Here is a 27,018-nt window from a genome sequence, read left to right as displayed (position 1 = left end):
TTCAAAATACCTTTTTCATTTATGCTGTTTCTACAATTTTGACAAGCTGTCATATCCGGATAAAAAATTTTAGCCACTTCAAATTTGGCAGTTATATTCAGAATTAAAAAACCTTTAAAATAAGGTATCACACGAAAATCGACGTGTTCGAGATTTTTGTAAAAAAATTTTTTTTTCATACCAAAAATACCTCTGTTTCGTTTTCGCTGGGACACCCTGTATGTAACGCAAGTCTAAAAAAGTTTGCCTATAACGACGCCGGTTATAGCGACCAAATCGCTTTTAGCGTCCTTATGTAAAAGATTTTTGTATGATTCACACAGCAATCATTTGTAACCAACAACTACAAGTTATTCTTGGGGGAATTACCGGAACCGCAGGCAGGGAAAATACCTGTTTGTCGATCTCATAAATGCTTTTCTTTGTTTATATACTTTTTATTTAGTGCCGGGATTTTGTGCATACGAATAGACATAGCGTATTACGTAGTGTTAAAATGAATTTAAAAAAAGAAAAGTTTTGTCCATTGAGGAAAAAGGCTTAATAATTTGCAGACTTGAGGAAGGTGAATCAAATATTGCTATTGCAAGTGAGTTAGGCTTATCGCATTTAAGTGTTTTTACAATTTGGAAGAATCAGGATGCAATTAAAAATGCATTTAATGAGAATGTCCTACCAAAGAAGAAACTTAGGTTATCCAGTCATGCAGATAATATAGATAAAGCATTATTTAACTGGTTTCAAGTTGAAAGAAGTATCGCCAATTAGTGGTATTATACGACAGGCAAAAGCGGAACATTTCGGCAGGGTACTGAATAAAGGACCGGAATACACCTGCACAGAAAGTTGGATAAAACGTTTTCGAAAAAGGCATAATATTGTTTATGGAAAAATAAGTTGTGAATCTGCTAGTGTACCTCCTAGAGTGACAGAAAACTGTATGGCCTGAAATAGGCAAAGGATATACAAGTGACCAGATTTTTAACGCAGATGAGACAGGTCTTTTCTACAAAATGCAAAGGAGGGAAAATGTCCAAAGAGCGAAAAACTCTTTTTGTTGCTGCCAATATGTTTGGGTTAGAAAAACGTAAGTTGATTGTTATTGGAAAATCAAAAAAAAACGTTATTTTAAAAATGTTAAGACATTACCTGTTACCTACATGTCTAACAAAAAAGCCTGGATGACTTCAGACTTGTTTATTAAGATCTTGCGAGATTGGAAGTCTGAGCTAATGAAGAAAAAAAAAAAATCTTACTCCTAGTAGATAATTGCCCAGCGCACCCAAAAGTGTCAAATTTAAACAATATTGATCTTCAATTCTTGCCACCCAATACCGCATCAGTGCTCCAGCCAGTTGACTAAGGTATCATAAGATCTTAAAAGTCCATTATAAAATTTTTAGTTAATGAATATTATTGAAAATAATCAGTTATCTAAGGAGTCTTCGATTAATATTTTGGACGCAATATCGATGATCTCCAAAGCCTGGAATAGGGTATCACAATGAACAATCATTAATTGTTTTAAACATGCCGGATTCCTAGAACAGACACTGGAAACTGCCGACTCTGAAGACGACATTCCTTTAGCCGAGTTGGCAAGAAGAACAAGTAATGACTTTGATACAGAAAATTATGTGCCCCTAGCTGTAATTAAAGAAAACTTTAAATTGACTGATGAATTATGGACTGATTTCATAGATTCTGATAGTCACTTAGACACAAACAGTACTTTGGGTGACGAGCAAATTGCAGCGGAGATACTTACGATTGAGGATACCCAAGATCAAGGTGAAGACATTGCACAAGGCAGGTCTGAGGACGAAGAAGAAGAATTTAATCCACCATCTATTGAAGAAGCTTTACGAGCAGTGAAGACCATAAACAGTTTTTTACTATACAATAATGCGAGTGACGAAAAACTTTTAGACACAACCAGTTTTATTGAGAAAAAAATTGAATTAATTTACTGTAACTCGCGTTGCAAAAAACAAACAAAGAAAACAGATTTTTTACTAAATTAACTACATAATTTTCTTTTATATATACATACATACAAATGTATATTATGTACTATGTAGGTTTACCTTACGTTACCTGTATCAGTGTAAATTTACTTTTTTTTTATATTGAATTTTCATTTTTGGTTTTTTGCTTTGTATGTATCTATGTATTTTCAGGGTTTTGTAAAATTAAAAAATATTTATAACATAGATAATTATGTATGTACATAGTTTTATTTGAAAAAAAAGACGTAGTTTATGTAGGTCCTTTAATAACGACGGCCGTTTATAATGACCCATGTTCAGTAGTCCCTTCGCCGTCGTTATATCCGACTTTCACTGTATATTGTAAAAATATGATTTAGGTTTTTATCTGGAGAGAGCGTTTTTTACTTAGTTTGCTAGGTTTTTATAAGAGGCTTGGGGCAATGGGGACAATTTTTTTAAGACAGTTTGCAGGGGGCGCTACGAGTTGGTTGGATTTGTTTGGACTGTGGTTAAATGGCTGTCAATGTCAGTTTACGACGTAGTTAATTAACGCGTTGATATTTCTGGTAATTTTGCTTTTGCACTTTTTGTACTTCTAAGCATCTAAATGTTTGTTCCTTCAATTCCGGCTTTGAGGAACTTACATATTATATATCACAACGTTCTTATAATATATTTTGTCTAACCGAAATATAGCTCAATCGCATGCCTGGATAGTAAATAATTTTATATGCCTGATTACAGATTCTTAAGAAAGGACCGATACTATAAAGAAGGAGGATTGGGTCTATATATAAAAAACAATCTAAAATACTGGATTTACTATTTTGGTCGGGCTTTTAGTGACTTCGAAATATTAGGAATAACCTACAGAAAAATTAAGCATTCTTATTATTAAATATACAAATTATATCATACATTATTTGTATATTGTTCTCTTTCGGAATATGTATCTCTCTTTCTAGATAATATTTTGGCTAATGTAATTACATAATTTAATGATTTTAATGTTGATTTTCGTTCTTCTTCAACCCATGCAAGCAAATAGGTTTTTAAATATTTTTGACCTCACGCGATGAATCGTAGAGCTCACTAGGATAAATCTAAGTACCTACCGGTTTTTCTCTCGACAATATGATAATTGCAAGTAAAAGTCTGTGCATTAAACTCCAGGTCATTAAAATTAAAATTAAATTCACAATCCCTAAATGATCACAATCTGATATACTCCATTTTTGAGTAACCTAATATTGACAGTAAAAAAAAAGGTTCAGTATAGAGACTACCAGAATTTACATGTAAATCACTCCTTATCAGAAGGTTATCGAATCAGATGGGAAGAAATCTTTGACCCTAATAACATAAAAAATTCTTCTTCTATAATCGATCTTATAAATCGATTTGCACTTAAAACTAAAGTTATTTACGAAAGGCCTTATGCTCTTTGGATAAATGGAAACATTAAATTATTAATAAAGCTAAGAAATAAGACATTTCGAAGATTTTAAATTATAGACAACTGCATAACCACACAAAACACACTATTATTAGGGAAAAGCCTATTGTTACCCTATGTTATTGTGTTGTTGAAAAAATTTGATTTTGGGGCGGTTTTTAGGGGTAGAAGTACCGTTGTCACAGTGTTGTAAAGCTACAGAAAAGGCTAAAAGCCAAAATTGCAGGCAGACCTATCTCAAATCTTAGGAGAATTTCGTTTGTTTCCTGTAATTTTCTAGCTGATATAAATGTATCTACAGATACAAATTATAAACAGCGAAATTATCAAAGCCTATTTTGGCGTTTTATTCTCAGCGAGTCTCTTAGGAAATATCAACTTTACACGAAATATAAATGGAATTTAGCGTCATCTCATAGTTCTAAGCTTGAAAACTGTGTAGTCAACAGAAACGCTTACATTTTTAGTAATACTGGATATTCCATTCTTGCATTTGCTTGCAAATTTAATATAAAATAAATTTTAATGTCGATCAGCTTACTACTTTACTAAGACTTACTTATGGGCGGGTTGAAGATATAAACTCATCGTGAAAGAAATACAATTTTATTATCTTTCTTTTTAAGTTCTTTCGGAATTTAAAACCACGTGTCCTAAGCCCTAACGAAAATTAGCTGTTTTTCTTGATCAGGATAAATAGCTTAGAGTGGGAGGAGGTCTAAAGCATTCAGATCTTTTCTTTGATTCTCAAAATCCATATGTTTTTCTTCGAAATCACAGATTAACCAATTTACTTATTGAACACACTCACCATCAAAATTGACATGGAGGATTGAATACATTACGTTTTTCAGCTACAGTTCCGGATATTATCGGCTCGCCGCGCAATTCAAAGGATTTTGTCTTAATGCACAAAATGTTCTGAAATATAAGCCAATCAGCAAAGCTGGTACGACGCCTTGAGGTGTGTGGAATATTAGATACAATATATATTTTAAACAATACTAAAGTTCATAATAGGTATCATTAAAGTGTTTATTTCATTGGGCCAGGTCTCTGGTAATTCAGGTGTATTGCATTGGGTCTGGTCCGTGCTGCTTTGATTTTTTCCAGAATATCCCATGTATTTCTGCTTCAAGTGAGTTTTAGGTGTAACATGGTTCTTATCAGTTGAGGTTAATACATTTTTGTAGATTTTTGAACCGTGCCTAATTTTTCTAGTTTTATATATGGCTCATACCACCGTAAAAGAATGTATTCGCTTTTCTTATAAGGAAAAATAACTTCGCTTCATCCGTTTTAAAAGTTTTGCTCTCTAAATGTCTTATGGTCTTAAAGATACTCTGCTACTGAATAGACAATGATCGTAGTCTCAATATTTTAAAGTTTTATATTATAGCTCTTTTTTTACTTTTTGAGATTTTGAACTTATACTTGTCTGAATTGAGGATTAGATTTGCTTATCTTAGCATTAAAAATCCCTTTTTTAGTTTTAGTATATGCGGGTCATTGCTTCCATTTTTAGCTCCTTATCCCCTATAAACATCCCAATAAGACCTTATCTACAAGTTTCTGAAACAATTCTAACGCATTAGAGAGGGAGCGTAAAATATTCGATTTATATGATCCCTGTCCCCTGAAGTTACAAATGCATCTTTCAGATATGATAGTATGTCATCTAATTATGGCGTTAAATATGTTAATTTTCTGGTGACGGCAATTAGTTTTAATTAAGCGTAGACTACGCAAAATATGTATCTTCCATTTTTTTAAACTAGAACTGGACTGGATTATTCAGAATGACAAGGTCGTAATCTGTTTAATAATTCTGCGTTCTTTTTGTGACTGTGTGTTCTGGTGTTTTAGATATCAATATCGTGCACTGTTTGGTACGTTAGTCCCATGTTCTTGAGAGTATTAGCGAAAACATCTACATACTGCGCTAGCAGATCTTTACCAGTCGCATTTTGATCCTGCCCTTTTTATTGTCTATGCTTTTCCAGATAAAATGGTGTAGCAATGTTGGAGTTGCCACTTTGGGGATTAATTGGATTAATAATCTTTCATATGTAGAGCTGACCTACTGTATACTAGATCTATGATCTATTTTTCTTTGATTAATTTGCCTGCATTTGCTATATATGGTACAGTGTCAGTTCTAGATATGTCATCAAATTGTAGTTCGACCGATTTTACTCTTATTTTGCTCTCCGCTTGACCTGTTGTTGTTCTTGGTATATTGTTATTACTTGCCGTGCTGCCCATTTGTTTTCGTTATGAATGCTGTTTCCGGATGAGTATGTATTATATATTTTTAACTCTTATAACAGAAATTTCTTTGTTGGTTGTCTTATTTGCTCTTCCGTGCAATTTCTTGGGAAGAACTTTATTGTTAAGTTGTCTCCTAGCTTGGTGGGTCGAATTAATTTTTTTAATAATTTTTTTGAGTTCTTATGATTGTTCTGTTTTATTTGTGATGGCTGCTTACATTGTTAGGAAGTTTTTGGCTAATATTAAAAAATTTGGAAATTTTTTCGACATCAAAAGCTTCTGCGTCATAAATATGTGTATATAGTGGTCTAATGAGTATATTGTGCAGTGTTAAATCACTCTTTCTTTGGCTAAATCTATATTCCTACTTGCTGGTAAGAATGGAGTTACTTTTGACCGCAAGGCATATTTTTTTTGTGCATTCGTTAGCCTTGTGCATTTTTAGCGTATTTTTTCCTTTTGATGTAAAAAGTTTTTTAATAAGTAGCTTATTTATTCATTTTTCTGCTAATTTTGGTAGATTCTTTATAATAATTGCATGACTCCGATAGGTCTGTCGCTGATGGCATTGAAGTTCAGGGACTCCTTCTCTGCGATTGCATTGCTTGAAGGGCCAGTAGGCCTTTCTGACTCTTTAGTTATGCACGTTCGAGGATTGGGAGGTCCACAAAAACTACTTAGTTCGTTTAATGCATATATTGGATCACCAGATCCTTACTACAAGTGTACAAATGGCCTGACCGAAAGAGGCTATGGTAGTAAGAGTGTAACTTTAAACATCGAGTTTTATTTAATCTTCAGCTGTAGGAGCGTTGCGAAGAATAAGATAACTAAATTAAGAAATAAGCTTCGGAACCTGACCTTAAATAACTGTAGCCCAAAATCTGGCTTGGATTGCTGAGGCAGAGTTACCAGAAGATAATTAATTCATAAGAGCAGACTAGGAGTTATATACAGTTCAACCAATTTCTACCCAAGAGTAAAGGATCAGCTCGAAGTTGTTATCGAAAAACAAACCATTTACCAACTTTGATGGTTGTATAACTTGAAAATTGATCCCATAAATTACTAATAATAACTCTCATCGGGCGTGGCTCTCCGATATTCATTTACATTTAATTTACTAAATATTTAAGCTTGTAAATAAATATTAAAATAGTTTTAAATATGTAATATTGTTATTAGATAATTTTTCGTACTAGTTTTTTTTTCCACTATTAATGGTTATGGTATAAATATGATAACTTCAATTAAAATGTTATATGTAATAATGTACAAAAGAATATCTTAAGATGTTATAGATTTTTTTAATAAATATATGTGATTGTAATTTATTTGTCATTTAGCTTAACGCATTATCGATTCTTTAAAGGAAATGGATGCCTTTCAAATATGTCGGCAATAAGCTTCTTATTTTAAAATAGAGGCGTTATATTCGACATAAGCCTTATTGCCTACAACCAGGTGATTTGGACGTTACTGAAATATAAAAATCCATTTTAAATAAATATCAACGTCATTCAGTCGAAACCTACATGACATAAATGTTACACATCTACTAAATTTAATGTCATAATAAATCAACGAAAATAAGAAGAAAATAGAAATTGCATGAAGGAATAATATTAGGGCAAGAAAAATGGCGTGATGTCTAAAGATAGACAAAGCAATAAGGCATAGGCATTCTCAGCGATCTAAAAATGAGATTTTATGCTATGAATTTACTCGTCATTTTTTATGCTCATCGAAACGCTTGTGCAAGGGTGCTTTTAAAGATGGCGGCACTTACCGTTATTGCCGCTTATATGTTTTTCATTAGTAAATATTTTGTTTTTTTATTTAAAAATCGTTTTTTCGTAGTTGGATATTGAAAAGCAAACTGCAGAAGGTGACGTAAGTAACTACCAGCCAAATGGAGAGTTTGACCTGATTAGTTTTTCTGCGGACAAGCACACGGAGTACTATTCCTGTTGTAAAGAACCTTATCCTGATATAACATACGTTATCAAGATTAAAAGGAGACCCTTATTTTACGTTTTTAACTTGGTTCTGCCATGTATATTGATAAATGGCATAGGTAAGTAAATGTATTTGTAATGTATATAAAAACACAACTTACCTTATCAAAATTTTTTAGATTAAAAGTTGAAATTTAAAAAATAATAATTACTAAAAAAATATAAATGAAACATGAATAAATAAATTAAGAAATTTATATATTAAATTAGGCGTATCTATTGAATTAGGCATAAGCTTGGTATGATAAAAAATTATAATTTATCTTACTTTACTATATTTACTTTTTGTGCTTCAATTAAACGTTTTTATTTTTCTTGGAGTTTCGTAAAGACTCTTTGTATTGGAATAAAGTAATGATGTGACATGATTTCTTATAGAATCGAAATCTCCAGTTTTGATTTTTTTCCAAATAGTTCGAGTTATAAACCAAATCAGGCATTATTAAAAAACTGTTTTTTTTTTAAACTTTAACACCCTGTATCTTAAAAGTTAAGACGTTTAGGACATATGTTCATAGGAACTTTTTTCTTAAAATAAGTCCAGGAATCACTCCCTTAAATACTAGCAAGTCTTTAAGGAACACCCTGTAGTAAGTACTATAGTATAGTAAATACACAAAGTATATTAAAAGTACTCCTGAAGTTTGAATTTATATTAATTATGTGTTTCACGAAAAAACAAGAGATCAGAATAGTTTAAAATCCTTACTGTTTTTAAGAGTAATTCAATTTTAATAAACCAATCAATTTAGAAAAAGGTACATTTTGTTTTAATTGCAAATAATAGCAATTTCTGCAAAATGGGACACAAAACAAAAAAATCTAAAAATTAATACTAATTAACTCAAAAAAACTAGAGATTTGGTGAAAAATCTGGAACTTATATTAAGATTACCAAAAGGGTACACGTGGTTCTCCCCTAAGGCATTAACATAATTAATTTAAGTACGAGAATTAGCTAGTTTAAACTGTCAAAAAAATAGGTAAATTAGCGTTGTATTGACAGGGTATCCGTCGAACTTATACTTCAATATTGGGTAGAAAAAAACTTTGAGAGAAAATTGAGTAGACTGTGATGTGCGAGAGCGCCACCTAGTTACGGCGATTTGTCCAATCATAAAAAAGTTTTCATACAATATTTATTATTTCACAAATTGATTAGTCAGCAAAAGAGCATTTATCCATAGTATATGTTTATGTTACTAAATATATGCGTAAAATACCTTAATTTTTTCTTAAATATATTTTATATCTAAACCATTTACTCTTAAAGATATCTTATTTTTTTATGTAAATTAAAAATAAAAGCGAACCTTTAAATCCCTTTTTTTCAGATACTTTTACTAAACATTTATAATGAATGTATTTATTTATAATACACAAGGTTATAATACACAACTGTACTTCATACTTACTATAACTATGTCCTTATGGGATCTGTGCAGCCTCTGTATATAACTGCGGTACCAATGAGCCATTGTGTTCTTGGTATAGTATTAGTGAATATCAGCATGATTCATAAATTTTTCAAGAATCTTCCTAATACGAATAGGAGGCTTAAGAAAATATAGGCTCAAGTTAGGGTAAGAATTATCACTTCAAGGTCGAGGTTATGTTTTTAGTTGTTATCACGTTTTTGTATGTTCATCATTTTTCTGCCTTTTTGAGATCAATAAATCTTTTCTAAAGTTTCTAGTGAGTTTCTGTATATTCAACACGACGAGTAATTCCATAGGTTATGGGCCCAGACCGTGTTTTGAATGTATAGTGTGTGTTAAGCTATAAAAAAAAAGAAAAGTGCTTCAGTATCCCCGTGTGTAGTGCTTGGATAAACCATATTAGAAATGGGAGACAGGCCGCAATTATTATACGTAAAACGCTTTAATGGAAACTCTTTTTCCAATTGGGAATTCCGTATAAAGTTAGTCCTAGAGCAGCAGGATGTTTAAGGTGTGTTAACTGAGGAGCCCCCAACCTCAACCTCTACAGAAGCCTTGGCAAAGTATAAGAAACGTGACATTAAGGTTAGGATGATCATTATACAGAGTGTAGCTGATAACGTCTTAGAGATGCTCAAGAATAAAACTACAACCAAGGAAGTTATGGAGTGTTTAAGTCATACTTATGCATAAAGGGGAATCTCTACCCAAGTGATGCTCCAGAAAAAATTAAGACATTTGAGGCTGAGTGAAGGAAATTGTTTAAATTCTTTCTTGACGGAGTTTGAACAAACTGTATGTGAGCTTAAGGCAGCGGGTGGTGAAATCTCAGACAGTGAAGTGATATTACAGCTTCTTTTGGCTATGCCTGAGTCATATCAGTCAGTTACCACTGCTATTGACATTATGTTTTGTCAGAGTCCAGAGTCCAAAGTCCAGATAAAGTGAGTCTTAATTTTGTCAAGAATAAGCCAATCATGGAGCAGTCTCGCCAAGCCAGAAACAAGGAGGACACAGAGAGTAGTGTAGCTTTTATGAGTCAGAGGTTTTCACAGAAAAATAAGCCCAAACATTTCCAAAACCATAAAGAAGGTAAATCACTGAACAACTTTTCCCTTTTAAGTACAATTTTTGTAGGGAAGTTAGACATAAAAAGGTAAATTGTCTAAAGAGAAGACACAACAGTAGTGCAAATTCAGGGAATCAAAGTCCTCATGTGGCAGAACAGTCTGGAAATGACAGTGAGCAAATAGAAAATAGTTCTGACAGTTCTTTTGAAAACCAGTATGCGAATAACGCAACTGCTACCTGTGAAGTCAAGCTCGTTGTGGACAGTGGGGTAACCACCTCATCGGGCAAGGCCTTTCCTGATTAACAAGAAAGATATGTGTTTTAACATTAAAGTGGCAAAGCAAGGACAAACTATATGTGTCAGACAAGAGGGAGATCTTCTTATGGAGAACCAGAGTAAGAAAATAAATATTAAGCATGTTTAGTTATGTGAAAATTTGACATATAACCTGTTGTCAGTTGGAAAGTTCGAAGCTAGTGGATTTTCTGTCACATTTAGAGACAAAAAGGTACCTATTAGTAAAGATGATAATGTAGTCCTAGAAGGAAAGTTGCATGGAAATATGTACTTAATTTCACTGTGGTTAAAATAAGAACATGTAGCTGTGAATGTTGGTGGTATGGATGATAAAATATTGATGCATAGAAAAATGGGACGTTCTGCTAGGTTTCCAGTACCAGGTTTGTGTGAGGTGTGCCTGAAAGGCAAACAATGTAGATTATTTTTTACATATGTAGCAGAAGCCAAAAAGGCTAAGAGGTTTTTGAAAATTATATCGAGTGACATATGTGGTCCAATTACACCACTGACATATGACAATAAAAGATATTTCATCACTTTTATTGACCATTTCAGCCAATTTAGTGTTTGCTATCTTTTGAATCAAAAGTGTGAAGCTTTGGAAAACTTTCAAGAGTATATAGCTATGGCAGAAACTAGAGTCAATACCAAAGTGAACCTAAACCTAAGAAGTGATAATGGAGGAGAATACATTTCCAAACTTTTTAAGAAATTTTGTAGGAAAAAAGGTATTAAGCAGCAGTATACGGTGGGATACAACCCAGAATAAAATGGTGTAGCTGAGAGACTAAACTGGACCATGATGGAAAAGGCATGGTGCCTTATTTTCGATGTAAACCTTGACAAGGAAATGTGGGGAGAGGCAGTAAGGACTGCCATTTATCTCACAAATAGGATTGAAACTAGGGCTTTGGATACTCAAAGAAGTCCTGCGGAAATATGGTACAACCAAAAGACCAATTTAAATAAAATTAAGTTGTTTAGATGTTTGATTTTTAATTTGATGCCAAAGGAAGTTAGGACTTCAAAGTTGGACTCACTTTGTAAAAAACAAATAATGGTAGGTTATGCAGATAATGGCTATCGACTGTGGGATAAAACGGATAGAAAAATTGTTCATGCCAGGAATGTGATTTTTCATGATTGTGATTTATAATGAATGATGTGCTTATGACGTACACTGAAGCAGTCAAGGATAGTGGGTGGAAGTGTGCCATAAAAGAAGAACTTGATGTAATAGAGGAGAGTGAGACTTGGGAATTAGTGTTACCACCACCTAATGAAAAAATAATTGATGCCAAATGGATCTTCAAAGAAAAGGAAGTGAATGGGAAAAGGAAGAAATAAGCCAGGTTAGTGGCGCGTGGGTTTCAACAAACAAGTTTGAATGAAAATGTGTATGCACCAGTTGCATGAATATCCACAATAAGAGTGCTTTTATGTTTATATACTGAAGAGAACTTGTTAATTCAGCAACTTGATGTAAAGTCAGCATTCCTTTATGGAAAGTTAGAAACCCCTGTTTATATGTACATACCAGAGGGTCTGATAGTTAAAGATACAAATTTGGTCAAAAAGGCTCTTTATGGTTTGAAACAGTCGCCAAAATGTTGCAAAAAAAATGCAACAGAACTCACTTTTTAATCAAATCTTGGTGGAAATGGGTTTTCAACGATCCAAAAAGGATCCATGTTTATATTTTATTGATTTTACATACCTGTTAATTCACGTCGACGACTTGATTCTATTTTCCAAATGTGTCAAAGATTTAGATTTTGTGAAGAATAATTTGTCTAAACACTTTATAATTAATGAGTTTAAAAATGATCGAATTATATTTTTAGGTCTTGAGATAAATAAAGTTGAAAATGTACTGTATATATCTCAAAAGGATTTAATATCTAAGGTTTTGCAAAAATTTAATATGAGTAACTGCAAAACGAGTTGTATCCGTATGCAACCAAAGTTAAAGTTATGTAATGGAAAAACAGAAGCCTCAGTAAATGTGCCATACAGGGAATTAATAGGCTGTTTAATGTACATAATGTTAGGCACACGGCCAGATCTAAGTTTTTCTATTACATACTTCAGTCAATTCCAGAATAACTTTAATTTCAAACATTGGAATTGTTTAAAACATGTTCTGAGGTATCTAAAAAGTACAGACACTTTTAGTTTAAAATTTGTAAAAAGTTCTAATGTCAAAGTAAGTGCTTTTGTAGATTCCGATTTTGCAAACGACATAAATGACCGAAAAAGCGTTACTGGGTATGTAATAAAAATTGGCGACAATCCTGTATACTGGAAAAGTAAGAAACAAAATATCGTAGCACTCTCTAGTACCGAATCCGAGTATATAGCTCTGTCAAGTGTTTTTCCTATTAACATACATGAGGATAACCAATCGTGCATAAAGATTGCCTCTACCTTAGAATCCAAGAGAAGCAAGCATATAGATGTAAAACAACATTTTGTTTGAGATAATGTTTTAAAGAAGAATGTCTTTTTAAATTATGTTTCAACTGAGAATCAGCAAGCTGATATATTTACAAAATCTCAGTCCAAAGAAAAATTTGTTAAGTTTAGAGACTCTTGACTTAACAAATTTTCTCTAAACTCTAAATATTACAAATGTATTAATTTGTTTACTACTGTTTGCATTTTCTTTAGTATAACAGAATTGGGAGGGTGTGTAGATGTTTATATACAATTCTGTATTTGTGCGTAGTGTGTTGTCTACCAACAACACAGTAAATATCGATCGGTCTGCCTCTATTAAAAACGCGTGGAAGTCTGAGGTTATGTTTTTAGTTTTTATCACGTTTTTGTATGTTCATCATTTTTCTGCCTTTTTAAGATTAATAAATCTTTTCTAAAGTTTCTAGTGAGTTTCTGTACATTCAACACGACGAGTAATTCCATAGTTGCATTGCTAGTTCGGAGTAGCAATCACTCTTATGCATCTGCGTTGTAAGGCAAATATTTTAAACATATGAGCAGAGTGACCTCAATTAAGCAAACAGTACGTCATTACAGTGTTAAAGTATATAAATTATGCAGCCTTGAACGTGCACGGCTTAACTAAGGTGCACAAATTCTTTTATATTAGGGATATGCATCTGGATGACTTAAATGAGAATTCCTTAACATTGAACTGCCATGTCAATACCGAGTGACATCAACAAAAGTAACAACTAGAGTCATGACTTTTCCTGTTGGGGAAAAAGTTTTCTTCTTGGTTTTGTTCCAATTTAAGCTTAATTGATTTGGCACTTCCCACTTCCTTAGGTGCGTGAATCTGTAATATCCAGGCTGGTAAGGGTGCTATCAGAAATCAAGTTTCTGTTGTTGTGTTGGTGCGCCATCAGCATAAAGGTAAAATACAGATCCAGGATAACAGCTGGGAAGATTATTGACATACACCAGAAAGGGAATGTGGCTTGCACGTGCCATTAATAACCTGTGGGACCAGAAGTTTCAATATGAATGTATTGACTCCTGGCTGAACTGGAGGATAGGACTGAAACAATTTGACAAATCGTAAAATGTTGCTTAATAGTGAAAAATGTACGCAAAACCCTCCAAAATATCATAATACTGGTCTTTGATTTCCGTTTTATTTTTAATATCTAATGCCATGTTACTTAACATAAAACAATACATTTTCATTAAATTAATGTATTATTCTATGGAACACTTCGCTAAAGTCTCAAAGATTCTACCAAAAATTTGGAGAATAATATGGCTAATATTTTTCGAGTTTCATCTTAGATCCTCTTTCAGGTACCAGTATGAATTGGCTTTTTGTTAAAGTTAATCAATTTTATTAAGTGAAAAATAATCCATTTTTTATGGTTTTGATAAGCCACGTATTGAAATAAAATGGGTCCATTAAACTATTATTATTATTGTATTAACTATTTAACAAATATTATAAACTCTTGTCTTTTAGAAACCTCATTTCCGAATGAGTGGAAAAAAGCCGTTATTAAACCTGTTTTAAAAGCTTCTAAGCCTAAGAAAAAACAAGATCTTCGTCCTAGAAGTATTTTATCAGTTCTCTCTAAGATTATAGAAAAACACATATATTGTCAAATCTCAAAACAGATAGATTCATTTGGAATAATTCCTAGCTCTCAATCAGGTTTTCGTAAACATTGTAGTACAATAACCACGATAGTAAATCTCACAATTGAAATAAGATCCGCTCAAGATAAAAATCATAGTACACTTCTAGCTTTATTAGATTTTAGTAAAGCTTTTGATGCGATCTCTCATGAGTTACTTTTAACGAAATTAAAATTTTTTGGTTTTTCTATCCAGGCTTTAACCCTAATGTCAAATTATTTAAGCAACAGAATGCATTGTGTCTCCGTTATAAAAGATGGCATCTTAGAGAAATTAACTTATTTGAATATTACAACTGGTGTTCCACAAGGGTCTATTTTGAGGCCACTCTTGTTTTCTATATATGTTTCAGACATGAATCAAACTTTGCAATACTCTAAATTACAACAATATGCAGATGACTCCCAGGTATACAACTTTTGGACTCTATTAAATTACAATAGTATACAAACTCAATTAGATAGTGACCTAAATAAATTAAATAAATATGCACAAAGTCATAACTTAAATTTAAATCTCACAAAATCTTGCATATTGCTGTTTGGTAATAATAATATTAATTATAATCATATTAAAAATAATATTAAAATTCAAATTCAAAATGATGTGTTGCCTATTGTTAAAGAATCAAAAAATCTTGGCCTAATTTTACACTCATTTTTATCATTTGAGTCACATATTGCTGCTAAACTGCTTTTGATTGCTTACATGCGGTTACATGAGTTTAAATAAATTTAAAAACTTATTATCATCTAAAGTAAAATATAGCTTATGCAAAAGTCTTGTATTGTCATTGGTTAATTATAGAGATATTGTTTATAGTGAATCACTCACAGGAATGTTGTATCATAAAATCCAAAAATTACAAAACTCTTGTATGAGGTTTGCTTATAATACTTCATATAGGTCTCACATTACTCCTTATTTAAAAAATAATTCGATTTTAAACATGGAAAATAGGAGAAAGAGTCATATATTTAATTTTATTTATAGAATTCTTAAAAAAGGTCAGCCAGTGTATTTAAAGGATTTATTTAATAGATTTTATCATATTATAATACACGACACATTGATAGTTTTAGAGTACCATGGCATAGATCAGCTAATTGTCAAAAATCATTTGAGTACATTGCAACCAGGTTTTGGAATAACTTGCCAAGAGAGGTGAAGACTTTTAAGGAGCAAAAGTTCTCGTTGTATATTAAAACCATGTTGCTTAATGAGCAATTAGTTGGGGTATGAATTGAGCCTGTGAAATATGTCTAAGTATGTCTAGTCTAAGTGTGTCTGGTGGCTCCAAGTAATAATTTTATTAAATTTAAAACACTAAATTTTGAGTATCTGCACCTCCCACGGTAAATAAAGTATTTTTTAATTTGAATTATGCATATACCGGGTGGTGCGTCGCCGAACGGAACATAGGAAATCCCATGTAAATTTTAAGGGCGTCAATTATTGGCTTCCCTGTACATTTTACAGAAAAAATGTAAGATAACTTTTTGAAGAGACCAATCTGGCAAACCCTCGTGCAAAGTATCAAAAAATTTTAATAAGCGATTCTAAAAATTGCAAAATTACCAAATTTTCGGTTCAGGTAAAACCAAACGGGCACCGTACACGGCACGGTATTTGTTTAGATTTAATTATATTTCTAGATTACGACCTTACTATTTTTTTTTAATAAGTGGTTAAAATTTCCGTAAAAACTCTCAAATTTCAAAAAATTATGAAATTTTATCATGTACCAATTGCAGGGTCAATATCAGCCATCAAATAAACAAAATAAAGAGCAGCTGAATAGAAATCTTGATTAAAGAAATGGGGTTAGGGAAAATAAATGAAAGCAGACAAAAAGGACAAAAAAGAACCACGAGTTAAGTGAATATAATCATGGGTGGTTTCGTTTTTATTGTTTGCCACAAACCGCGTGAGCTCGAGACTATAGCATTTGTAAACCTATACTCTGATGATGATAATTTATTCAGAACTGAGCTGACCTGCGAGCTCCAAAACTACGTTCAAAAGGCGGAGTATAATATAATTATTTACGTTGTTTAAAAACATAAAAACAAAATATCTAAAACATACAAGTATTGAAATCCACGAATAAGTAGTGTTATATATTATTTTTATTACAAATTATTTTTTAGCTCTCTTAGTATTTTATGTTCCATCAGAATCTGGAGAAAAAGTTACGTTGGGAATCAGCGCTTTACTTTCTATGACTGTCTTCTTGATGACGATTAGAGAGACCTTACCACCTACCGAAAAAACTCCGTTAATAAGTAAGTTTTTGATTTATATTTATTTATAATAAAATATAGACTTATCCAATCAATGGCTTCTCCAGCCGTTTTCCAATTTTAAATAATAAGGAAAAAGAAATACTTTTGTATTGACTTGAAAGTAAGTTTAGAATTACATACGGAAACCCAAGTACATCCCTATAAAAATAGGGCTCCCGGTGAGGCAAAGGCTACCGGAGGTCACCAACGTACCTGTTTTAAGCTTTCAAACATATAACCTACAATCTATTTAATATTGCTAAATACTCGTATATATTTCATATCTACTCGTTTCTAATTTGGATCCTCGACATGCTACAGAAAAGTAAGTAATAAACCAAATCGTTAAGAATAATTAATTGTTTATTCATCACAACTTTTAAACTACCAGCGCAATTTTAATTAAATTTCGCATGCAGGTTATTGTAGTGAATTATCAATAACTGATGAAGCCAATTTTTAAAAAAATAGCCAGTGGCGTAACATACGGAGGGACTTGGTCCTTTTTTGTCTCAATTCTACAAGGTGATAAAATATTTTTTTATAAGAAGTCAACTGTTAGATTTTCCATTTCCCAAATCCCTCCGTATGTTACGCCACTGGCATTTTTTTTTAATTAACTTCATCACTAATTGCCAATTTACTACAATAACCTGCATGCGAAATTTAAATAAAATTGAGCTGAGTTATGATAAGCTGAGCAGATGTACTTCTAAAGTTCTTTGAATATTAGGTCGACAGCTAGTTAAAGCTAATTGACGTCTATTTAACATAATATTTATACTAACATCCGCTAAAATAGCCACTCCATAACTTGAGTTCTTATGGGATTCGTAATATTTCGTTTGCGATTCTTTTGATTCGCAACACTAATTTCCAAAAAATATTTTAGCTTTTTCTACCTTAGTAGGCACCATTTTTGGTTTCAAAAAGTAGATATTCAAAATAATAAGGTCCTGTCCTATTAATGACTCATCATCGTTCTACATTATGAGTCAATAAAAATAATTTATTTTTTACTTTTAATAAACAAAAAAATTCACAATTTTTTTATATAATATGCAATAAATTTTTAAAATTTAAATGTAAAAATCTTAAAATGGACTAGCTTACACTGCATTATACATACTATCATTGCAACGAAAATTATTTCCAACTATATATCACTCGAATTTAAGATCTTAGGATTGATGCTACCTTCTTTATAGAAAGAAAGAAAAAGAAATATGGCAACGGGCACGCACGACGTTAAGGAGTATTTGACTTTTTTGTGAGTAACTGCATTATTTGCAATAAAATTTCCCTAAATATTACACGAAAGTTCAGACATTTATAAAATAATTTTCTAATACAGGCTTTACACAAATTAGTGTACAACCTAGATCGAATGGTCATACCAAAATGTTTATTATACTGTGTAAAGCATAATGAAAATTAAAGCGTTATTCTAATACTTAGAACATTGAAAGGCTAGAATTAGTAAACTTTGTTTGAGTTCATATATGCACAGGGGCAAAGAGAATGTTTTGTTTATAAACGTATTCACCGATTCTCTGTTGTCAAGTTTACACGCATATTGAAAAGAGGAAATTTTCAGCTATATATCAATACATATAATAATGTTAATAAGTGAAATGTCTATAGAGCCTTCAGCTAGTAGCAGAAGAGAAGAAGTCTGTGCTGCAAAGTGCTTGGCTGATGACACTTCTCGACCAAAAAGAGATTTAACACTCCCTTCTTATTTAAATGACTTTGAGCTAGATGTAGATGTAGATGATAACAGTAGTGAGGTTTAAATTTTTACTATATATCTTATGTACGGTTTATTTCTTTTATTAAGTGAAAAACATGTTAACCATAGAATTTGTTTTATTTTTGTTGGTAAAAAAAGGGAAAGCGTGTTATGTCTTTAGACTTTAATATTATGTTCTAATTACGTTTACGTTATGACGCGACAGTACTGTATTCTGTAAATCACTGCTAGCTTGTGTCAGCTGTCAAACAGATGGCTGGTCGTTTATAACCTCAAAACACCGACATAGTAGAATGAACGGGCCCCCACCAGAAACTTAATAAATATACCTGGCCTGGGATTCTAAAATCACGACTCGATCTCGATACGATCACGACTTCGAATTCGATCGCGAGTCAGTCGTGACGAATAGTCGTCGGCTAAACCCGTTTTATTCGATTTGATTTAGGTTTCTTGCTATATATTTGTTATTTTCCCTAATATTTGACAGATGGAAACGTCAATTGTCTTTTCTATTGATAAATATTAAGAATTTTCATTTATTTTGTTAATTTTTTTTCGCCTCCGTGTTTTTTCATTTACATATATGTCTATATCATTTCTTTAAAATAAAAAAAATGTCGTTTAAAACCACCACTACCCATTGGGAAATAATAATTGAATTCATGGAAAATCACAACAACTTGTTGTGTTCATCCACTTTTGGTTTTAATATGGCAACATGTGTGCAATCAATAGGAGCTAGAACATCAGGGAAAAATTTGGAGCTCTTTATAAATGTTAATTTATTAATTTCTCTAATCTCTTATATTTGAAAATTAATGAATCGGTCAGCAAGGTGGTAGGTGTCAATAATTTCAGTAATTTTATGGATCCAATGACTTGTAGTAGTTTCGCTAATTTCAAATTTAAAATCTTGTCCAATGCTTCTTTGATAACAATATGTGGCATAAAATCTTGATATACGAGGTCTGACAATTAAATAACGAGACTGGTTACGAAAAAGTGTTTTATTATAAAAATTATTATACATTCGAATGCTCCCCTTCAATATACTCCCCTCCCCTCGCCACACATCTTTCCATACGTTTTTTCCATTGATCGAAGAAATGCTGGAAGTCTTCTTTGGTGAGGGCCTTTAGGAGCTCTGTCGTTTTTTGCTTTACCGCTTCCATCGACTCAAATCGGGTCCCTTTCAAAGCAGATTTTATCTTCGGAAACAAAAAATAGTCGCACGGGGCCAAATGGCGAATACGGCGCGTGTTCGAGCACTGGAGTGCGCTTACCGGCCAAATACTGCTTCACAGATAGCGCGTTATGGGCAGGTGCGTTGTCCTGGTGCAAAATCCACGAGTTGTTTTTCCACAACTCGGGCCGTTTCTTACGAACTCGTTCTCGCAGTATTGCCAAAACTGACAAATACTAAGTCTGGTTGACAGTCTGACCCTCTGGAACCCATTCAGTCATCACGATACCGTTAATGTCGAAAAAAACGATCAACATTGCCTTGAATCATGATTTGGAAAGAATCAATAAATTCGCGAGCCTAATAAAAATGCAAGTTAGGCAAACACGTAAAACAATAAATAAATGCTGCACCGTATGATGACGTTGGGAACCTTAATCAGCCATTCAATGCTAGGTTGGTTAGCCAATCAGATTAAAAATATCCAGGCATCAAATACGGAATTTTACTATATTGTTATATTATTCGGAAGAACAAACAAATTACGGAATATATATTGAAAAAAAAAATTGCATATGTTGGGTGTTGATTTGACAACTTCCATTGTGAGACTCAAAAATCGTTGCCTGCAGAACATAGATAAGACCATAAATAAGTATATATAATAATTAATTAATACACCTAATTTACACACGTCTACTTATATTCTACAGTATTGTACAGAATTAATTATATTGACAGTAGCAGGTTCCCATAGACTAAAGCTAAGAGCAAAGTTTTCAGCAATAGAAAGTTTGGCACGTGCCCTAAAATTTGAAGCATGGTCTTTCTAAGAACTTTCTTGTGATTTATGAATGGAAATACTGGGAAATATTTTTGAAAAAAACACCCATATTTTATTATCTGACGGTTATAAATTCTATTTTTTTTGATAATTGTTATTAATTTTTAATAATATTACAAAAAAAGGATATTACCTAAATTTGTGGCAAAAAATCCAAGTATAAACATGTTTTGACCAGCTTTTAGCTATCCATATTTAAACTTCGATTGCTTTTCTTATTACAATATCTTTTTATAGGTATGTACTACGGCGCTAGCATATGTTTGGTGTCTTTTGCATCAGCCCTGTCAGTAGTTACCCTTAATATTTATCACCGAGGGGTCAGAGGTCAGCCAGTTCCGGATATTATTAGAAATATTATTTTAAAACGGCTAGCTCCTTTGGTTTTCATCAAAATTGAAGGAAATTACAAGAAACCAAAGATACAGGTAATTTTTAACACACATATTAAGAAAAAAATCAGATCCGGAGTTGTGTGAAATTTTTATAGAAAAAGGTTATAGAAAAATTTACCAGAATAGTATGGTATGAGAGAATATAGTGTGCTAGAATAAAGTAGCATGACAGAAATGAATGCTAGAAGAGTGTGGTGTGATCGGAATCGGTGCTAGAAGATTGCTGGATTAGACTTATACTAGCTTGTAGATATATATGCCGACCGAGTTGTGATAAAAATATTATGAGGATAGCATCTAATAGAACTAACAAAACATATGAAATCATAAAAAATTTATTACAGAAAAACGCCTTAATAGGAAATTATTTCTCTGAAAACATATAAGACCTCGACGACCTAACGATTTAAATATTTTCCATTTTTCCCAGGAAATTAACCCCAGAACAGGGACTCGGCTAGATGCACAGTATCCATGGCCAGAGATTTCGATCCCAGAAGACCGTTGTGGTAGGCAACAACGAATACAGAGATCTCCAAGATTCCCAGCCGCAACGAGAGCAGAAGAATTAGGTAAGCGAATGTGGTTCTTTTACGTCTTATATATATACTTTTTTAAACATTTTTTATAGATCTTTTTAAGAGACAAATTCTAACAGTACTCTACACAGTTCATAAAACTATCGATAAAACTGAAAAACGCAATATCGAACAAGAAAGAAAGGAGCTGATACAGTTCGAATGGAAACAAATTTCTATAGTATTAGATCGACTTCTTTTGGGAGCATTTTTTATTATTACCATCATTACATCCACTATTATTTTGTGTAGAAGTCCCGAAGATACTACTGAGGGTAACACTAAGTAACTTGTGAAAGTTAAAAATTAAAAATATTTATGTCTAGAAAATGATGCAACAATAAACAATTAGCTATGTTTCTAGGATCGAGGATTAGTAACTTTTTACCCTTTTGTCGATTAAATAATTTATAAAATGCATATACTGAAATATAATATGAGAGGCCTATATTATGATGACACAATCTGAAAAATTATATATTATAGTTCATCACATATTCTTCTTCAATATATTTTTGTTTCATCTTTAGAACATTAAAAGGCTAGAATTAGTAAACAAGAACTTTGTTTGAGTTCAACATGTGCACAGGAGCAAGGGGGTGTTTTGTTTACAAAGATATTCATCGGTTCTCTGTTGTCAAGTTTACAGGCATTTTCAAAAGAGGAAAGTTTAAGCTATATATTAACACATACAATAATGTTAATTTAACTTATTGATGTTACATTTTGGATTAGAAATAAAAAGTAGAAATAGATATATGTTATTCTAAGCGCAAAAATAACATCTTTAAAGCAAAAAAAAATTATTAACATTCTTATTCCTAAAACCGCTTCTAAAAAGTTTGAAATGGCAACACCTCAGGCAAATGCTGAGGTCATCTTGCGAAATGTCATCTTGACAAACGGTTTTGTGTTTACTTTTGGCATTTGTGCAGTTCTGTTTTTTCTTTAGTTTTTGGTTGAAAAAAGACGCATTTGAGTGTTTTTGTAAACTGTTACGACAGTAAAAACTTGTGCTGTTTGTGCCGCACCGTGGGAAAAAGGCGATTTAGGCCGATCTTTTCACAAGTAAATTCCCATATTGTGATAACATCATATCATGAGCCAACCATCGTTATAAACGTAGTATAATAAAAACTTATTAAGAAATCTACAATAATTATAAAATATTTAATTTTCATCAAAATGCGTTTTATTGGATAAGTACCTTTACTCTAATGAAGTACGTTAAAAAAACGCATAAAGTGTTCATAAACGGTAATATTTTTTATAATTTAAAGCATAATCTATTAATAATAGATATTTATCATGTAAATATCTTTTGACGACGTCACTGGTAAAGATTAGTTGTATCCATGGAGATTAGTTGTATCTAATCGTGTGTGTGTGTGTGTATAATAAGTGTACGTGCACACAGGACGCGATTAAGCGATTAGCTTTGCTATGAGATACGACGCTATGCGATGCTATGCTTTTGATTACTTGCTATATTTTGGTTGTGTTTTAATAGAAAGCGATAAACAAAAGCGTAGTAACTTTCAAACCTCTGCCTGCGTCAGTTCCAGCTACCATGGAATTATTATTATTAGAAAATTTATTTTTACGATATATGTATATAAAAAAATGAAAAGTCAAAAAAAGAAATGGGTACATGAAATTTATCGTGAACAATTAACCTACGGAGAATTTTATCATTTGTTCTCCGAATTAACCCTATATCCTGACAAATTTCGAGAATATTTCCGAATGTCTTTGGAAACATTCATACTTATTGAAACTGGTATAACACCATTAGTGGAAAAAGTGACAACAAACTGGAGGGTTCCAATCAGCGTTAAAGAACGCCTTGCCGTAACGTTAAGGTAAGAAAAAAATGCTTAGATATATGTGAGTACTTAAATATTTTATTTCAAATTCGTTACAGTTATTTTAGAAAAATAACTGTAACAAATGGAAATGTAAACGTATAAAATATGTCTTTTTTCTTCAGCGGAGAATTGTGTAAGAACTATTTGTTTCTGTGGAATAAGCGGGTGAAGCCAATGGTGTTGCCACAAAAGTGTGTGTCATTTGAGGCTGATGAGTTGCCATATTATTGGCAAAACTTATATTTTCAACATGGTGCTCGTTCACTGTGGCTTGATAAAGGAGTTCCTGCATCTTGAGACGAAACCACATCTTTGTTTCAAAAAGCATTTTTTTTAGCGGTGTATGGAAACTCATAAGAAAGTGATAGTCATCATCCTGAGTAATCTAAGATTGTGTCGATAAAACGGAATTATTTGCTTTAAGAACGTCAATTTTTTGTTGCTCTAATTTCAAAAATTCTTCAATATCAAAGTCTTCTTTTCTTTTAGCTGCTCTTTTTGCAGGCCGTTTTGGCGGATGCCCACAGTCAGTTGGCTCTTGACGTACATTTTTATCTGAGCTAGTAGTTGCAATAGTTTGGTTGTTGTGATCAGATAATAGTTGTTCTGATTCAATTCTTTCATCCGGAGTACCAGATGTCTCATCGTCGATGTCATCAGGAAATAAATGATCATTGGATACATCTTCATTTAGTTGGCTTGCGTTATCGTCAGTGGGTAAGTTGCCAGTTAGCTGTCTCGGAGTCATTTGATCCTTAAGGAACCATAAAATCTTAAAGTAAGTCCACTTAACTAAAGATTAAAGGAGTTTCGTCTCCAAATTTAGGTTTCGGCAACTTCTTCAGCTCATTTCTAAAGATATCTCGTAAAGATTTCCATCTTTTTTTAGCAGCTTTTTCTAAAAAAAAAATAATAAAATTGTATGTTTTCAAAAACTAATCTTGTTTTTATGAATCAATTATTAGTTAAAAATTAACAGTAGAATGTTGACATATCTCTTAACATATCACTACAGATAATTCACTAAGGGCCAGTTCTACAAACATGGTATAACTTTTTTCCTAGAGTAATTACTATGACAACGATTGTTGAGACAATTGTAATTTTAGCAATTATTCTAAAAATAAACTTATACCATGATTGTGGAACTGGCCTTTAGTGATAATAACACACTAATTATAACCATAACTAACCTATCTGGCGATAGGTGCCTCTTATAGAACCCTAGCATTCTCTTTTCACCTTGGCGTTTCAACTGTGCAAAGATAGTTAAACAAACATGCGAAGCAATATGGAAAGTTTATGTTGCTATATATTTGCCGGTCCCGACGAAAGAAATTTTTAGTCGTTCCGCCTCTGACTATTGGAATAAATGGAACTTGCCTCATTGCGTCGGCTCAATTGATGGTAAACATGTACGAATTAAACGCCCGGCGAATTCAGGAACAATGTTTTACAATTATAAACAATATTTTTCCATCGTTTTACAAGCTGTGGCTGACGCCAACTACAAATTTCTGACCATAGAAGTGGGTGCATATGGAAAACAAAGCGATGGAGAAATCTTTCAGTCGTCACAAACATATGCTTTGTTAAAAAATGAAGAGTTTAATTTACTCAAGACAACAACATTACCTGATTCAGACATAGAACTCCCGTACTATTTGATTGGAGATGAAGCATATCCCTTGACACATTTCCTAATACGACCATTTCCTCGAAGGCAACTCACAGATGAAAATGAGAATTTCAACCCTAGGCTATGCAGAGCTCGAAGGTGTGTGGAATGTGCATTTGGTATTCTAGTGGATAGATGGAGAATATTAACGAAAGCAATAGAGACCGACCCTTCCGTAGCAGAAATCATAATTAAATGCGCTTGTTTGCTACACAATATTATAATATACCGAAAAGGAATCCATGATTATGATATAAACAATCACGAACAAACTTGCAGTGACATGATCAGCCAGCCTGCCTCACCTGTAAACAACAGAGCATCAAAACAAGCATATGAATTAAGAGATATTTTGAAATCGTATTTAGTAAACCACTAATATAATTGTTATTATATTTCTCGTAAATTAAAAAAAGTTTTTTTTAAATATCAAAATAAACTAGTATGTAAGCACCATGTTTAACTTACTTGAAACGTTTAGTTCTGCAGCTACCTCCTGCCATAATTTGTCAACTTTGTCCCGATCTCGATAGCCTTTGTTTTGTTGATCCCATAGTGGAAGACGCACTCGGACTGCATTTATTAATTTTTTTGCATCCATACTACACGAAATACGGACAAATATAACTAGACAATAACTAGCAGCGCGAGGACCCAAGCGATTAAAATCAAACTTGCTTGAAAATCAAACAGACGCGCGAGATCGCGTTGCATCGCATCGCATCTTAAAGCAGCAACAAGCGCGCTGTTTGAACGCTTGCTTTTGATTTTAGAGGTTTGTATTAATCGCACCGCATCGCATAGCATCGCTTATCGCTTAATCGCGTCCTGTGTGCACGTACACTAATATACGTTATCTACATTCAATACTTTGAATATTGACTTCTTTATAGAATATCTTATTTATGAAAATTTATAAATCATATTTTATTTAAAAAAATGCTTCATATTTTAATAATGAGGAATAGTATTGGTTTGCGCCTGTCAAAATAAGTGACAAATTTTTATGATACTATAAAGTGTGTTTTTTGCCATTTCTACATAAACATTTGGCATTATTGCATCAGAGATGTTGCAAGCAATCAAACGGCCCATAGTTCTACGGCAATGCTAATTCTAGCCTTTAAATGTTCTTCTAAGGTTTCATCAAGACTCAATTTCTAGCTAGTAGTCAGGTTATGTATTTCTGCTCTACTTTTTATTGAGCTTTGAAACATTCATTCGCCAATGCCAATGAGTTCAGGATTGCCAAAATAAACTTCTTCTAAACTGTACATCGATTTGAGTTTATTTCGATTAAATATTTGCATGATTTTTTTGTATTCCTTCCATACAAATTCGGTTATTTTTGTTATAAAACATATCGTTCTTAAATTCATCTACTACAATTGTGTTCAATGTATAGTAAAAGAAAATCAATAATTTAAAATATATATTAAAATTATAACACACAAGTTAGTAATGTTAAGGTTAGAAATGGCTGAACTTTTTAATTTAGACTTTTATTTAATGTACAAATATAGAAATGCAGCCCAAAGAAGAAAGCCTATTTTTTTATTATATGATAATCCTTTAGTATCTAATGAATTGTCTTTAGTATGATAATCCTTTAGATATCTCGAAAACTATAATACTTGGTATAAAACTATATAGGGTTAAATATGTTCAAAATGATCTCACCTATCACCATCTTTTTTATATACGTCGATGAACCAAACATATATATACTGTATATATATTTATAAATGGTAAACTA

The 27,018-nt window shown here is 32.3% G+C and overlaps 1 protein-coding gene across 1 annotated transcript in view; it reads left to right on the top strand.

The window, feature by feature from the left end:
- LOC126738551 (neuronal acetylcholine receptor subunit alpha-10-like) overlaps positions 1–26,739 on the top strand; it is a 101,945-nt gene extending 75,206 nt beyond the window's left edge. Inside the window, exons 5-9 of the mRNA XM_050443928.1 lie at positions 7,579–7,795; positions 16,826–16,960; positions 20,981–21,171; positions 21,569–21,710; positions 21,770–26,739. Coding sequence (XP_050299885.1) covers positions 7,579–7,795; positions 16,826–16,960; positions 20,981–21,171; positions 21,569–21,710; positions 21,770–22,005 — 921 coding nt within the window. The 3' untranslated portion in view covers positions 22,006–26,739. The remainder of the gene's footprint in view (positions 1–7,578; positions 7,796–16,825; positions 16,961–20,980; positions 21,172–21,568; positions 21,711–21,769) is intronic.
- Positions 26,740–27,018: the final 279 nt, after the last annotated feature.

This window comes from Anthonomus grandis, chromosome 7 (genome assembly GCF_022605725.1).
Source record: "Anthonomus grandis grandis chromosome 7, icAntGran1.3, whole genome shotgun sequence".
Lineage (NCBI taxonomy): Eukaryota > Metazoa > Arthropoda > Insecta > Coleoptera > Curculionidae > Anthonomus > Anthonomus grandis.
The sequence above is the reverse complement of the archived record's forward strand: the minus strand, read 5'-3'. Positions and strand labels throughout refer to the sequence as shown.